Raw genomic sequence first — 17,903 nt, 5'->3', positions numbered from 1 at the left:
TTTTTTTTTTTTAGGTTGGATCTTTTTTTTATTTATTTTTTTATTTTTTTTTATTTTTTTATTTTTTTTTTACAAATAGTTTATTGTCAAATTAGTTTCTACATATCGAGGGTCTTTATTAAGAAGGGATGCTGTATTTTGTTAAGTGCTTTTTCTGCATCTATTGACAGGATTATATGATTTTTATCTTTTCTTTGGTTGATGTGATGTATCACATTGATTGATTTGCGAATATTGAACCAGCCCTGTAACCCAGGAATGAATCCCACTTGATCTTGGTGGATGATTCTTTTTATGTGCTGTTGGATTCGATTTGCAAGGATCTTGTTGAGGATTTTTGCATCTGTATTCATCAAGGATATTGGCCTGTAGTTCTACTTTGTTGCTGGGTCTCTGTCTGGCTTGGGAACTTAGTGATGCTGGCTTCATGAAATGACTCCGGAAGTTTTCCTTTGATTTCTATGTTTTGGAGTAGCTTGAGAAGAATGGGTATTAATTCTGTTTTAAATGTCTGGTAGAATTCCCCAGGGAAGCCATCAGGTCCAGGGCTCTTATTTGTTGGCAGATTTTTGATAACTGATTCGATTTCCTCACTTGTTATGGGTCTGTTCAGGTTTTCTATTTCTTCCCGTGTGAATTTTGGTAGTGTGTGTTTAGGAATTTGTCCATTTCTTCTAAGTTGTCCAGTTTGTTGCTATACAGTTTTTTAAAGTATTCCCTGATAATTGCTTGTATTTCTGAGGGGTTGGTTATAATAAGTCTGTTTTCATTCATGATTTTGTCTATTTGACTGCTCTCTCTTTTCTTTTTGAGAAGCCTGGCTAGGGGTTTGTCAATTTTGTTTATTTTTTTAAAAAACCAACTCTTGGTTTCATTGATCTGTTCAACTGTATCTTTGGTTTCTATATTGTTTATTTCTGCCCTGATTTTTATTATTTCTCTTTTTCTACTGGGTTTGGGGTGCTCTTGTTGCTCTCCCTCTAGTTTCTTTAGGTGCACTGTTAGATTTTGCACTCGTGCTTTTTCTAATTTCTTGAAATAGGCCTGGAGTGCAATGTACTTTCCTCTTAGGACTGCTTTTGCTGCATCCCATAGAGTTTGGAAAGTTGTATTTTCATTTTCATTTGTTTCCATATGTTTTTTAATTTCTTCTCTAATTGCCTGATTGGCCCATTCGTTCTTTAGTAGGGTGTTCTTTAGCCTTCATGTTTTTGGGGGTTTTCCAGACTTCTTCCTGTGATTGATTTCGAGGTGCATAGTATTGTGATCTGAGAGTGTGCATGGTATGATCTCAATTCTTTTATATTTATTGAGGGCTGATTTATGTCCCAGTATGTGATCTATCTTGGATAAAGTGCCATGCGCACTTGAGAAGAAAGTGAATTCAATAGCTTCAAGATGTAGAGTTCTAAATATGTCAAATCCATCTGGTCCAGTGTGTCATTTAAGTCCATTGTGTCTTTATTAATTTTATGTCTAGTTGATCTTTCCATTGCTGTAAGTGGAGTATTAAAGTCCCCTGCTATTAGCACGTTCTTATCCATAAGACTGTTTCTGTTTGTGATTGTTTTATGTATTTAGGTGCTTCCTTATTTGGTGTGTAGACATTTATAATTGTTACTTAGCTCTTCCTGATGAATAGACCCTTTAAGTATTATATAATGCCCTTTATCCCTTGTTACTGTCTTTAGTTTAAAGTCCATTTTGTCTGATATACGTATAGCTACTCCAGCTTTTTTTTTGACTTCCAGTAGCATGATAGATATTTCTCCATCCCCTTACTTGCAATCTGAGGATGTCCTCCTGTCTAAAATGAGTTTCTTGTAGACAGTAAATAGATGGATTTTGGTTTTTTTATCCATTCTGCTACCCTATGTCTTTTGATTGGGGCATTTAGTCCATTTACATTAGTCCATTTACATTTATATTACAGTGTTATTATTGAAATGTATGGGTTTAGAGTCATTGTGTCATTTGTGGGATTCTTGCTTGTGGTGTGTCTCTAGCATCTTGAGTTCCTTGCAATATTTCCCTTAGAGGGTCCTCCTCAGGATTTCTTGTAGGGCTGACTTAGTGGTGACAGATTCTTTCAGTTTTTGTTTATTTGGAAAGACTTTTATCTCTCCTTCTGTTCTGAATGACAGGCTTGCTGGATAGAGAATTCTTGGCTGCATATTTTTTCTGTTCATCACATTGAAGATCTCCTGCCATTCCTTGCTGGCCTGCCACGTTTCAGTAGATAGGTCTGTCACCAGTCTGATAAGTTTTCCCTTTATATGTTAGGGCCCTTTTCTCCCTAGCTGCTTTCAGAATTCTCTCTTTGTCATTATATTTTGCCATTTTCACTATGATATGTCGTGCAGAAGATCGATTCAAATTACTTCTGAGGGGAGTTCTCTGTGCCTCTTGTATTTCAATGTTTACTTCCTTCCCCAGGTTGGGGAAGTTCTCTGCTATAATTTGTTCCAGGACTCCTTCAGCACCTTTCCCTCTCTCTTCCTCTTCTGGGATTCCTATGATACGGATATTGTTCTGTTTGATTGTATCACTGAGCTCTCGAACTCTTCTTTCATGTTCCTGGATCAATTTATCTATTTTTTACTCCGTTTCTTCTTTTTCTATAATTGTGTCTTCTAAATCACTTATTCTCCTTTCTTCCTCTTCAGTCTGTGCATTGGGCACCTCCAGTTTATTATGTATCTCATTTATCGCTTTTTTTAATTCATCATAACTATTTTTAAACTCCATTGTGTTTGTAGCCATAGTTTCTTTGATGTCCTCCCTGCTTTTTTCAAGCCTAGCGATAATTTTATGATAGTAGTTCTAAAATCTTGTTCAGTTATGTTGCTTGTATCTGTTTTGAGCAGTTCTTTAGCTGTCAGTTCTTCCTGGAATTTCTTTGGAAGCGAGCTCTTTCGTTTCGTCATTTTGGTTAGCTTTCTATATCTTGTTAGTTTTAAAAGTTGTTATGCTCTCTGCACCTCTGAGTGCTGCTGCACCAAAGAAGGCTCTTTGACTGTTCAGGGCCTGTCCGTTCAGAACGTATTCTTTGAATGGTATCTCTTGGTCTCTTTTGTTGAGACCTTGGTTATTTTTTTTTCCTACTCGTAGTGGCATTTGGGATTCTCCACCATGTGTGCTTTGACTTGTTTCTTGAGGTAGCCCTGGAGAAGAAAACAGACAGACAAACACACACAGAACAAAGGCACACAAATGGCCAGACAAATCCAACAAACACACAAACTGAAAGGAAAAACGAAAAAGTAAAGAGAAAAGAGGTAGGAGGGAAGGTGAATAATAAAAAATAAAAATACATAAAAAAAGGAAAGGAAAGGAAAAAGAGAAGAAACCCAAAAGACAAAGAACAGTTTAAAGCATATAACCAGACTTCCCAGCTACAAATAAATTGCCGGGTATATGCAGTACTGGTGGAAGAGCAAAGAAAGAGAGAAATGACAGGGTGGGGATGAGGCAAAATTGGAAATGAAATGAGCAGGCAGAAGGAATAAGAAGCTTTTTTCAAAGAGCGAAAGAGTGGAATATGGTTGAAGAGGCGAAAGAAATGATGATGGTGTTATCCAGAGAAACTATATAGTTTGATTACTCCAGAGAGAAAGAGATGAAAAGGTAGGTAGGTATAGAATTTACATATAGAAAATGGATTAAATGTGACTGTTTAAGCAAGCCAGTGACCAGAATTAATCAGGGCAGTGCATCCATGTTGGTCTTGCTTCAGTAAAAAAAAAAAGAAAAAAAGGAAGAGGGCAGCTCTCTAGCAGTGATGGGCGTGGGATCCAGTGCGTCCCGCGGGAGTCCTATTTTGGTGGGTATGGGAGAAGAGTGGTGGCACTCCAGTCCCTTCTTGAACCAAGCGCTGCAACTCACGTTTTTGGGTGTGTAAACTCCCTGTGCCAGGGACTCAGCCAAGGTGGCCTGTGCTCTATATCCCAGGCCAGGCCTCATTTCCAGATCCTAGTCTGAGCGCCCAATTGAAATTGCCGGAAACAAACTCGCAGGGGATCCCCTCAGAGCAGTCCCGAGCCTCTTGCCTTCCCCCTGGGGATTGAGCCAGAAGCTGCTGCTCCCGTCTCCTCCAGGTCGGGTTGGCGATTGAGGAGCAGTTTCATCTGGGGGTCGCCTGGGACAAGTGCGTCCCGCCCAGGGTCAGCTGGAGAGCAGGAAACCAGGTCCCTCTGTGTCTCCTTGCCTGAAACACGAACTCGTGGGCAAATCTCCCAGCTTTAAGCCCTTCGCCTCCCCTCTAGGGATCCAGCCGAGCCAGAAGCCCAAAGATGTGGCTGCCGCGTCCCCTCCAGTTCGAGCTGGCACGCAGGGAGCAGTTTTCCCGGGGTTCGCCTGGGACGAGTGCGTCCCGCCTAGGGTCAGCTGGAGAGCAGGAAACTGGGTCCCTCTGTGTCCAAAAGCAGAGGTTTTTCTGTTCCCCAGCGACAGGGACAGTGTCTTGAGCAGTTTTGGCCAGTATTTTTCCTCTCTAAACTCCCCGCAGAGGGGAATCGCCCCTATCCCTCTGTGTCTCTGGTCCCAGCCTGATTTTATCTTCCCCAGTTCGCACTCACGCTAGAAAGTTTTCTCAGCGGACTCTGTCTCCTTTTCCTCCCAAACTCTTGGATTCTGTAAGGGTTCCTATGGCTTCAGGCCTTCTCCATGTGAGATATGGGGGCGAGTGCAATGTGCGGAGTTCCCTACTTCTCCGCCATCTTGCCCCCCGGGACTGTCCCTTCTCTGAATTTTTTTTTTTTTATGTTTACTTTTTTGAGAGAGTGAGCACCAGCAGGGGAGGGACAGATTGTCTCTTGAATCCCTAGCAGGCTCCACACTGTCAGTGCAGAGCCTGACACAGGGCTCGATCCCAAGACCCACAAGATCATGACCTGAGCCAAAATCAAGAATCGGATGTTTAACCAACTGAGCCAGAAGGTGCCCTGATTTTTTAGTTTATAATTATGTTGTTAGTAGTGGTAGTATTTTCATTAAAGTCATACATATATATAAATCAAACGGCATATAAGATTTAATGTTCTGTAATGTGAGCCACACGTGTAATTTAAAAGTTTTCTAGGAGCTGTGTTAAAAAGAAACAGAGCCACCTGGGTGGTTCAGTCGGTTAAGTGTCCAACTTCGATTCAGGTCATGATCTCATGGTTCGTGGGTTCAAGCCTGCGTAGGATTCTCTCCTGTCAGCACAGATCTCACTTCTGATCCTCTGTCCCCGTCTGTCTTTGCCCCTCCCCTGCTGGATTCTCCTCTCTCTCCCTCTCTCTCCCTCCAAGATAAATAAACTTAAAAACAAACAGAAGAAAGATTAATTTTAATAATTGTTTAAAGTTTATTTATCTTGAGAAAGACAGTGACAGCACAAATGGGAGAGGGTCAGAAAGAGAGAGGGAGAGAGAGAATCCCAAGCAGGCTTCACACTGCCAGCACAGGGTCTTGAACTCAAGAAACTCCATATTGCCTGGCCCACCTAATGACTTGGACTGAATTGTTTGGGACTGTTTTAGAACTTTCCCTCTATCATGATGCAGAAGGAGTGATATTCACAAAAAATCAGAATATATTATTAGGAGGAAGATACAGCCAGGATAAGATAACAGATTACAAATACTGAAATACAAATTTCTGAATACAAATACTGAAATAAAAATTTCAAAAGATTAAAGTGAGACTTTGCAGAAAAATAGAAAAAATATGCAGAGACAGCAAAAGATACACAAAAAACCAATTCTGACTATTGGGAATCCTAGAAAGAAGAAAACGGAGAAGCAAAAATATGTGAAAGAGAATTTCCCAGAAATAAACATTTGAAAGAGTCCACTGAAGGCCCAGCACACTGACTGACCGTACCCACCCAAAGACTGATGTATCAGAATATATTTCCTAGTAAAATTCTAGAATATTAAGGGAGAGAAGAGCATAAATGTTTCCAAAAAGCAAAACAGAACCATATTGTCTATACAGCTTTTGACACACACACACACACACACACACACACATGAGAAGCCATTGTTGAGCTTTGTGGTTAATGTTTAATTAGTAATTTCTTCATCCCTAATTTCTGCCATTTCTCCATAGATTTTGAACTAATAATTCTTATACAATCTCAAAAACTTTACAACATTTGAAATTAAAGTATGTTAGGGTACCTGGGTGGCTCATTCATTTAAGTGTCCAACTCTTGGTTTTGGCTCAGGTCCTGATGTCATGGTGTTGTAAGATCGAGCCCTGTGTCAGGCCCTGTGCTGATAGTGCAGAGCCTGCTTGGGATTCTCTGTCTCTCCCTCTATTCCTCCCTCTCTGTCTGCCACTCCTTCACTTGTGTGTGTGCATTTTCTCTCAAGCATTTATATATATATTTTTTTTATTGAAATACTGTACTGAAATACTGATATATTTCATCTATACAATTGGAAACAAATTTAGTATTAAGTAGTAAATAGCATAACTTTATATTTACGTTTTTATTTTTATTTGTGTATTACATACGTCTATATGTTAACTTTTATAGATATTACATACTGTATTTCATCAACTCTAAGATGATATAAGAATCACTATTATTTTGGGGCGCCTGGGTGGCTTAGTCGGTTAAGCGTCCGACTTTTGCTTAGGTCATGATCTCGCGGTTCGTGGGTTCGAGCCCCGCGTCGGGCTCTGTGCTGACTGCCAGCTCAGAGCCTGGAGCCTGTTTCAGTCTGTGACTCCCTCTCTCTCTGACCCTCCCCTGCTCACACTCTCTATCTCTCCTAGAAATAAAAAAAATTAAAAAAATTAAAAAAAAAATCACTATTATTTTAGGACGCTTTAAAAACATTGCAGATTAATTTATGACATTGAAAGGTAGACTTCTTAGATGTTAAATGTGGATCTTTGAATACATAAAATATGCTTAGTGTATGATACTGTGCAGTAGGTTCATTGTCTTCAGTAGAGGCTTCAGTTTCCTAATTCATTTTACACCTGTAGAGATTAAAAATTAGCTTTTTATCAAAAATGTGTGTCTTCTAGGGGTGCCTGGGTGGCTCAGTTGGTTAAGCATCCGACTTCGGCTCAGGTCATGATCTCACAGTTCGTGGGTTCGAGCCCCGCGTCGGGCTCTGTGCTGACAGCCAGCTCAGAGCCTGGAGCCTCTTTCAGATTCTGTATCCCCCTCTCTCTCTGACCCTCCCCTGCTCATGCTGTCTCTTTCCCTCTCTCAGAAATAATAAAACATTAAAAAAAGTTAAAAAAAAAAAAAAGTGTGTCTTCTATTTGGAGATGGCAGTTCAGGGAACTATCTTTAGGAAATTAAGTATTTAAATATATCTGACCAAAAAAATACCATATATATGTATACACCACAGTGTTACTCATTGTGTTCATGTCTATATGAATGGAATTATGGGTATTTTTAAGTGTTTTTCCTTTTGCTAGTCTTTATTTTGTGACTTATCTGTAATAAGCTTTGTAATTCTTATCTATTTTTAAAGCAGTAATTTAAGGAAAGGGGAAAAGAAAAGCAAAAATCTTGTTTTCAAATCTGAGATAAACCATTCCAAAGAACAAAGAACTATGGTACAAATCATCCTTTACTCTGTATGTTAAGTACTGCTTTTATTTTGAGGATTTCTCTTTCTTGGCATATGTGTGAAGGAAGTAATTATATACAAGGATTTAATTAAATATGTTTATACCAAGAATTAATGGAGCATAGATCCATTAGGTATTTAACCATCTATGTCTGATGTGGGAGTTTAGGAAAGGAAAACTGTGGTACCTAAAATTTGTTATGTTTTCTTTTTTTCCACTTTGACCAGGATTATAACCAAATCAGATGTGTGAACAATTACAGAGAAGAGGGGGGCCATTGGTCTCACTCAGAATGTCCTGCCTTCTGCAGCTCTGTTTTAGAAGACCAAGAGGGTGTAACTTACCAGACTGAATATTTCTGGGGATGATATGACTATCTGGGCATGCATTTTCATGTCGATCCAGATGGGACTGGAAACAGCCATTCAGTTTTTTGAAACTCACTGGACAGTATGGATTTACTGGAATTATTACAGTCCTCATGCCCATTGGTTGTCATTATCTTGCAGATGTGTCAGGAAAATGTGCAAATACGGCAGTGACTGTACAACTGGCACACAGCATTTATTAATCCTGAAGAAAAGTATATGTACTATTTTTCAGTATGATTATCATGGATATGCTAGAACTATTTCTCAAAAACAAACCTTTTTAATACTTTTGTGTGAATTTATTTAACAAAGCTGTTTTGTCTGTCGTATCTAAGAAAAGTTCTAAAAGTTAGGTATTTAATTGTAAATACGTGAGGAAACTCTTAATGAAGAATCCAGAATAAAAATAGAAAAAGCACAGGTACCTGGGAATTCAGATGTTAAGATACATGGGAAAATGTTAAGTTGATGAGTGAACTTGTGTGACAGCAGTAGCATTTTAAATTTCTAAAGACTTATCCTGTATATATATAAAATATACAGTGCATCAATTTTTATAAGTTTTTGATTTTATTAATATTAGATATAGTCTCAGCCTTAATTCTACATTTTCATTATTTTGTAATTTTTTATTACTATTTTTAAAGGGTTAAAGAAGTACACTCCCACATTAATGTAATAATAGTCTACTAGAAAGTTGCTGCAGCAATGTTCAAATTGTGTATTAATTCAGGCTAATGTATGTCAATATATATGTCTTTGTGTAAGTCCAGGACTATTGGTCTGTGAAGTTATTTTGTAAGGAAATGCTTTTGGTACAGTTTTGTGTATCAGGAAATGTGTGTGTTTTTTAATCCTTTCTGAATATACAGTAAGGTTAATAAAGAGGATTGTTTCTTCCCTATTAAATAGATAAGTGTTTTCCTTTTTTAACATTGAAAAGTCTATAAAAGTTAGTAAAACAAAACTAGAGGCATCACGATTCTGGACTTCAAGCTATATTAAAGCTATAGTCATCAAGACAGTATGGTACTGACACAAAAACACACGTAGATCAATGGAAGAAAATAGAAAACCCAGAAATGGACTCACAACTATATGGTTAACTAATCTTTGACAAAGTAGGAAAGAATATCCAGTGGGAAAAAGAGACTCTTCAAATGGTTTTGGGAAAACTGGACACCAACATGCAGAAGAATGAAACTGGACCACTTTCTTAACCATGTACACAAAAATCAAGATGGATAAAAGACCTAAATGTGAGACAGGAAACAAAACCCTAGAGGAGAACACAGGCAACAACATCTTTGACCTTGGCCAGAGCAAATTCTTATTAGACACATCACCAAAGGCAAGGGAAACAAAAAACTGAACTATAGGGACTTCAAAAAAGACAAAAAGCTTCTGCACGGTGAAGGAAACAATCAACAAAACTAAAAGGCAGCCTATAGATTGGGAGAAGATATTTGCAAACAGTATATCTGATAAAGAGTATCCAAAATCTATAAAGAACTTAACCAAACTCAACACCCAAAACCAAATAATCCAGTTAAGAAATGGACGGAAGACATGAATAGAGATTTTTCCAGAGAAGACCTCCAGATGGCTAACATCTGAAAAGATGCTCAACATCACTCATCATCAGGGAAATACAAATCAAAACCATGATGATATACCACCTAACACCTATCAGAATGGTTAAAATTAACACAAGAAGCAACAGATGTTGGTGAGGAGGCAGAGAAAAGGAAGCCCTCTAGCACTATTGGTAGGAATACAAACTGGTGCAGAATGGAGGTTCCTCAAAAAGTCAGAAACAGAACTACTCTCCCATCCAGCAATTGTACTAGGTATTTACCCAAAGGATACAAAAATACAGATTTGAGGGGGCACATGCACCCCGATGTTTATAACCGCATTATCAACATTAGCCAAACTATGAAGAGAGCCCAAGTGTCCATTAACTGATGAATAAAGAAGATGTGGTATAGGGGCGTCCGGGTGGCTCAGTCAGTTAAGCATCCAACTTCAGCTCAGGTCTGATCTCCTCGTTCATGGGTTCAAGCACCACATCAGGCTCTGTGCTGACACTCAGAGCCTGGAGCCTGCTTCCAATTCTGTGTCTTTCTCTCTCTGACTCTTCCCCCACTTGTACTCTGTCTCTCTCTCTCTCAAAAATAAACATTAAAAAAACCTTTTAAGTAGTTGTATATATAGACTGTGGAATATTACTCAGCCATCACAAAGAATGAAATTTTGCCATTTACAATGACATGGATGGAGCTAGTGTTTTATGCTAAGCGAAATAAACCAAATACAAATACCATATGATTTCACTCATGTGGAATTTAAGAAAGAAAACAACATATAGAGCAAGGGGAGAGGGAAACAGACCGTAAGAGACTCTTAATAGAGAACAAATAGGGTTGATGGAGGGAAGTAGGTGGGGGTGGGTTAGATGAGTGATGGGTATTAAGGAGGGCACTTGTGATGAATCACTGAATTCTGAAACCAATACTGTATTGTATGTTAACTGACTAGAATTCAAATAAAATTTTGAAGAAAAAAATACAAGAAAGTTACCTTTGTAAAAACTGTTAGGATATTTATCTTTATAATGGGAAGTTATTTTAACTGTTTTGTTGAAGAAGGAAACGAAGGGGGCAATGATTTAGGAAAAATGGATTCCTTTCAAAGTGACACTAGTTCTTACTAGTTAAGTGTTAGTTTAAAAAGAGTTCCATCTTCTAAATTTTTATACTTTATAACTTGGTTACTTAAAGTCATGAAATGGGTAAGATTAATTCTGTAATACTTCCGGTATATAATTTTCAAATAATACCTGTTAGTAAAAAGTTTGTATTTGTATCCATTTTATATTGTCAGAAATGTCTTCAGTTATATTAGCTAAACATTTTCATGGAATCCTCTCTTCCTAGGACTTCATGACCATGTAATTATATTTGTAAAATATACATGTTAACTTGTGTGGTTTTTTTTTTTTTTTTTTGCATGTCTGTTGAACACATAGTGTTGCTTATGACTTCAAATTTTAAGTTACTACTTGCTTTTAGCATGTATGTGCTTAGATTCAGGGATAGGTAGCAACATTAAAATTCATTATAGGACATCTGGCCTTAAAATACTAATTATCTTAAATATAAGGTAAAGTTTCTCCAAATCTGGTTTGTGCAAGCAGTTATTTTTGGATTCATCAATAACCTAAGTGTCTGAAGATATTTTCCTATTTGAAATTAATTCCTTTTTGGAGAGTAATCAAATTGGTGTTAAAGAATCACCTATCTCAGTGTCAAGCAATTCATAGTATAAACAGACATAATATTTTCATGTTAGGAAGCTTAAATTTAAAATAATGTCCAGTAATATAAAATAGATTTCTAGTATTCTGATTCTTTACACCGTGCCCCAGTAAACAAACATGGAATAGAAAACATTAGTAATCATATCTCCATAAAGCACTTTATTTCAATCTTTGCTAATGACATTTGCTTACATCTGCTTTTCTTGTTTCTCCCCTACTCTGAATTTTATTTTTTAATTCCTGAGAGAAATGGAACATTGTATTTCATTTTTCTATATTTTTATTTTTAGTGGGAATAAAGAATTGTGTGCCTTGATTATTTGATAGTCCATTGGGCAATATTTTTTCTTTTTTTTAATTTTAAAGTGTGAGTGGGGGAGAGGGGCAGGGGAAGAGAGAAAGAATCTTAAGCAGGCTCCACACTCAGCACAGCCCAACACCAGGCTCAACGCCACAACCCTGGATCATGACCTGAGCCACAATCAAGAGACAGATGCTCAAACTGACTAATCCACCCAGGTGGATTACTCAGCATTATATTGGAGGTTCTAAGTATGGCAACTGAGCAAGAAAAAAAGTCATACAAATTGTAAAGGAAGAAGTGGAACCATCTTTGTTTGCATATGACATGATCTTGCCTATAGAAAGACCTAAATGATCTGCTAAAAAAATACATGAATTGATCAAGTTTGCAGATACAAGATCAATATACAAGATCAGTTAAATATCTATACACCTGCAATGAACAATCCCCAAACTAAAACAGTCTCCCAGTAGCATCAAAAAGAATGAAACATTTAGGATAAACTTAGCAAAGGAAGTGCAAAATGTGTACTTTGAAAAGTATAAAATATTGTTAAAAGATGAAAATAAATGAAAAATCTCATTGGTGGGTGGGAAGAATTGACTGTTAAGTTGACAGTACTCAAACTAATTTACAGGTTCAACACAATCCTTATTAGATTCCAGCTGACTTCTTGAGCAAATTAAAAGTTTATTCTGCAATATGGAATTGCAACACAAAATAGCTAAAGCAATACTGAAAAAAGAACAGAGGAAGACTCACACTTCCCAAATAACTAGAAAAGCAGCAATAATCAAGACAATGTGATACTAGCACAAAGATAGATATATGACTGAATGGAAGAGAATTGGAAGTTCAGAAATAAACTTATGCTTCTATGGTCAGCTAATTTTTCAGCAAGGATGTCAAGACCAACCAAAGGGGAAACAACAGTCTTTTTGACAAAGGGTGCTGAGACAACTGGATAGCCACATACAAAAGAATTACACTGGACCTTTATCTGATACCATGAGCTAGACTTAGCTCAAAATGGACCAAAGACCTAAATATAAGAACAAAAATAAATCCAAAGAAGGAAAGATAAGGATAAATCTTAATGATATAGGATTTGGCAAAGAATTCTTAGGCATGCCACCTAGAGCAACAACAGGAAATAAGATAAATTGGACCATCAAAATTAGAGTGTTGTTGCTTCAAAGGAAACTGTCAAAGAGAAGCGACAACCACTTAGAATGAGAGAAAATGTGTACAAATCACATATCTGAAAGGAGCTTATATCTACAATATTCTTAAAAACTCTTACAACTCAATAAAAATGGAAATAAAAACAGTAGGGTGTTTGCATGAAAATAGATTAATGGAACAGGAAATAAGCCCATGCGTACATGGTCAATTTATGATGAAAGAGCCAAGAATATACAGTAGGAAAAAGACAGTCTCTTCAATAAATGGTGTTGGGAAACCGGGCCAGCCACCATACACAAAAATTAATTCAAAATTGAGTAAAGACTTGAAGATAAGACCTGAAATTTAAAACTCCCAGAAGAAAACAGGTGGTAAGCTTCTTGACATCAGTCTTGGCAATTTTTTTTGGTTTTTTTTGGACCAAAGACAAGGAAAGCTTAAATAAACAGGACTATATCAATCTAAAAATCTTCTGCACAAGAAAGGAAACCAGCCATAAAATAAAAAGGTAACCTACTGAATGGGAGAAGATAATTACAAATCATATATCCAGTAAGGTGTTTATATCTGAAATATATATTTAAAAAACTACTCAATAATAAAAACAATCCTATTAAAAAATAGGCAGAGGATCTGAATAAACATTTTTCCAAAGAAAAGATAGAGATGGACAATAGGCACATGAAAAGGTACTCAACATCACTAATCATCAAGGGAATGCAAATCACAATCACAATGAGGTACCACCTCACACCTGTCACAATGGCTATTATCAAAGGAAAAAAAAGTGTTGAGGATGTTCGAAAAAGGAACCCTTGTTCACTATTGGTGGAATTTAAATTGTTATACCCACTATGGAAAACACTATGGAGATTCCTCAAAAAATTAAAAATAAAAGTATCATATGATCCAGCAATTCCACTTCTGGTTATTTATCTGGAGAAAACTTACTAAAATAGTAACTCAAAAAGATATATGCACTCCCATGTTTATTGCAGCACTATTCACAAGGTATGAAAACAACTTAAGTGTCCATCTATGAATAAATTGATAAAGAAGTTGTGGTGTATATATATATACAAAGAAATACTATTCATCTGTTAAAAAGAACAAGATCTTGCTATTTGTAACAACAAGGATAGACCTTGAAGATCTTCTAAGTGAAATAAGTCAGAGACAAATACTGTATGATTTCACTTATATTTGGAATCTAAAAAACAAAACAAAACCCAAACTCATAGAAACAGAGAACAGACTGGTAGTTGCTAAAAGAGAGGAGCTCTGGGGAGGTGGACAAAATGCATGAAGGGGATTGAGAGGTGCAAAGATCATCTTACACAATAAAAAAAGTCATGGGGATGTCATATACAGCATAGTGACTATAGTTAATAATACTGCATTGCATATTTGAAAGTTGCTAAGAGAGTAGCTCTTCAAAGTTCTCATCCCAAGGAAAAAAAACTATGGTGATGGATATCAACTAGACTTGTGATGATCATGTTGCAATATATACAAATATTGAACCATTATGCTCTAAACCTGGGACTAATATAATGTTATATGTCAATTATAACTCAAATCTTAAAGAAATTTAAAGATCTAATAACTCTAAAAAAAGGAATTGAAAGATCTAATAATACTTTTTAAAAAGTAGTGGAAAATCTAAATTTTGGAATAAGCTGAATAAATAATAGGGGGAAATGAAGAGAAAAATTCTAAAGCAATAAGAGAGGGAATAAAATGATTTATGATATCTTGACATCGTAGAGCTGTTCAGGAGTCCAGAGGTGGTGAAAACCAGTCCTTCTCTCAGAGCCAAGCCCTCCCAGTATATTTTTGACTCTTTGAATAAATAGTCAAAAAAATGTTTTAACAAGTTAACAAGTATCTTTTGAGCTTCAATATGAGTACAGAATGGAGTCAGGCTTATAAAACTTTCTAGACATAGACAAATGCAGCACAATTTCCTTAAAATATTTCTCTGTTTCAAAGCAGCACCCAAATCATCCCTCCCCCCACCCTGACCAGGATGATTTAAAGGATACAGAATCCTATTTTGCCAGGTATGTTTTTAAAAGATTCTTATTGTGAAATGTATATAGTATAGTATATGTTTTATTTATATTATTGTGTAAAAATATGTATGAAACAAACATCTTCTTAATAACTAAATACCTACAAGAAATAAATTCCTGTCAAGAACAAGAATGCTGCTGTAGATGCACCCATGTGCCCTTCTGATCTCTCAGCTCTCCCTCTCTGGATGAAACCACTATCCTGCCTTGTTTTTCTCTTCCTTGTCTTTATAATTTTATCACATAGTATGTATCCCCAGGCAACATAGTTTAGTTATGGAATTGTTGAACTTCACATAAATTTTATTTTATTTTTAAGTTTATTTATTTTGAGAGAGAGAAAACAAGTGCAGGGGAGGGGGCAGAGAGAGAGAGAGAGGGAGGGAGAGAGAATCCTAAGCAGGCTCTACATTCTAAGTGCAGAGCCCAATGAGGGGCTGGAACTCAAGATCACGACCAAAGTCAGATGCTTAACTGATTGAGCCACCCAGGAGCCCCTGATATTAATTAGGTATCAATTTGTATTTCCAGGATATTAATGAAATTTAGCACATTTTTTTATTGGCCATTTGAGTTTCATTTTTTGTGAAGTGCAGATTCTAGTCCTTTGCATTTTTCTGTTGGATTGTTTGTATTTTTTTTTGTTAGTATGTTGTTGATTTATTAAGTTCCTCTATCAATTCTTTATCAGTTATATGTTGCAAACATGTGAGAGGACCTGGAGGTACTCAGGACAGCTTCAGAGAACAGATGAAGACTCCAGGGTGTTGGAGGTAGAGTTAAAGTTCCCCAGTCATGGAGAAAATTCCACACAGAGGGAATAGTTTATGTAAATATTGTATTGTTTAAGAACCTCAATCAAACAACTTGTAAAAGGTAAAAAGGAGAAAAAACCACTTTCCCTTCTCAGCCCTTTCCAGGAAAATTAGATTTGCTTCTGGATTTAACATTCTTATTTTTGAACACTAGTTTTAATGTGGATGAAATGGATTTGTGTGTCTCTCCAGTTTGGGCTTTCACTCTGCTCTTTGAAGGCTCATCTCTGATGAAATACAACACATTTCTGTGCAAGGAGGATGAGGGAAATTGGAGGAAACCATCCTCTAAAAAAACAAAAAAAAAACATGTTTTTATTGTCCTTGCTCTCTTATAATTGTTTAAATATTTACACAAACACACACACACACACACACACACACACACGGAGAGAGAGAGATTTTCAAGGGAGGGGGGAGAGAGAGGTAGATACAGAATCTGAAGCAGGCTCCAGGCCCTGAGCTGTCAGCACCATGCCCAACACGAAGCTCAAACTCATAAATGGCGAGACTATGACCTGAGCCCAAAGTCAGAGGCCCAATCGACTGAGTCACCCAGGTGCCCCAACAATTTTTGAAGTATCTTAAATAAGTATTTAAAACTCCAACTGAATGAGATTATTTATAATGAATCTGTCCTTCAGAAGACAGAATTTATTTGTATTTCCCTGGGAATCATTGAGGAACAGCAGTTCAAAGCCTGAAATGGATTTTTCTCTTATTTGTTATCTCTACAGTTGACAGATCTTTCTGGCTAAGCAAGGATTTGGCAATGTTTGGTTCTTAATTTCAGCTTTTTAAAAGTACAGCTAAGAAAAACTGTAATTCTGAGGTGACATACGATTGAAACCTCATTTGGCCCCTTATTACCTCATTCATTAGGGCAAGAAACACTCTGGCTGGAGATCACATGCTGTGGCCCAGGGAGAGGGTGACTCTTATTTTGTTCTCCAACTGACCGGGTCTCAGAGTGGGGTGGAGAAGGACTGAAAATAGTCATTTCTTGGCTGCATTGGTCAGATAGGAGGGCCTCTCTAACATGGGTCCATTTATGAGTAAGAAAGAGAAATAAGACCTCTGAAGGCTGGACTCACCGCTTATGGTGGATGTGATGTGAGCAGAATTGGTTAAGGCCCAAGGAAAACCACAGAGGCTTAGATTTATTTGAGTCATTTACATTTGTTAAAAGATAAAACTGAAGTGTATACTCTTCTGGTCTAAGTTTGAGTTTTTAAGTTAGACTCCACAGATCCCAGTTCTCCCCAATAAAGTGTTATGTGTGAGACACTGCGTCAAGTATAGGGATAAAATGTGAGATGAATAAGAAATAGTGGCTTTATTTTTCAATAAACATATATTTCAAACTAATTGAGGGGCACCTGGGTGGCTCAGTCACTTGAATGTCCAACTTCTGTTCAGGTCATGATCTCACAGTCCGGGAGTTCAAGCCCGCGTCAGGCTCTGCACTCACAGCTCAGAGCCTGGAGCCTGCTTCAGATTCTGTCTCCCTCTCTCTCTGCCCCACCCTAGTTCATCCTCTATCTCTGTCTCAAAAATGAATAAATGTTAAAAAATTATACATCTTTAAAAAACTAATTGATGGTGTTGGAGGTCAGAATCAGTGTGATTTTTGGGATGGATTAATGACTAGAAGGAATTTTGAGAGGCCCTGGGGTGCTAGTCATGTTTTGGTTCATGATCTGGGTGCTGGTTACGTGACCATGTTCACTTTGTGAAAATTCACTGAGTCACTTATGACATAGGCACTTTTTTTTTTATAAGAATGCTATCCTTTCATACAATTTATAGGAATAAACCATAATGTACAAATATTTATTTTTAAAAATCTTTTATGAAATTAGAATCCCTAGGAAACCCTAGATTCTCTTTGGGTTCAAACACATTGGAACTGAGTTCTGATAGTTTGTTTTCTGATGTTCTTCCTATTTCTCCAAGAAATCCTGGCCCCACTTTGCCCTCAAATAGCCCTTTGGAAAGCATAACCTCAGAATATTCAGAGAATAAAATATTTTGTGTTTATAGTTTTAAAAGTTAGGGGAAAACATGTAAGAGGAAACTTAGGGGAAAACTAAGGCACTTTCCTGCTTGACCCCTCAACATTCTCCCGACTATGAAACTCTTGTCTCACCTGTATTTTCCATTAGTCAAAAGATACTAGGAACTTTTATCTGCCCATGGCATCTTATCTATGTTGTTTTAGTTTTTTTAAACAATAAACATACA

General features: G+C 37.0%; 1 protein-coding gene across 1 annotated transcript in view; it reads left to right on the top strand.

Annotated features, from left to right (window-relative positions):
• SMCHD1 (structural maintenance of chromosomes flexible hinge domain containing 1) overlaps positions 1-8,862 on the top strand; it is a 145,842-nt gene extending 136,980 nt beyond the window's left edge. The window contains exon 48 of the mRNA XM_039243189.1: positions 7,815-8,862. Coding sequence (XP_039099120.1) covers positions 7,815-7,839 — 25 coding nt within the window. The 3' untranslated portion in view covers positions 7,840-8,862. The remainder of the gene's footprint in view (positions 1-7,814) is intronic.
• Positions 8,863-17,903: the final 9,041 nt, after the last annotated feature.

The sequence above is a fragment of the Hyaena hyaena genome, unplaced genomic scaffold (assembly GCF_003009895.1).
Source record: "Hyaena hyaena isolate Hyena2069 unplaced genomic scaffold, ASM300989v1 scaffold_222, whole genome shotgun sequence".
NCBI classification, from domain to species: Eukaryota; Metazoa; Chordata; class Mammalia; order Carnivora; family Hyaenidae; genus Hyaena; species Hyaena hyaena.
Note: the sequence above shows the minus strand (reverse complement) of the source record. Positions and strands in the feature narration are given on the sequence as shown.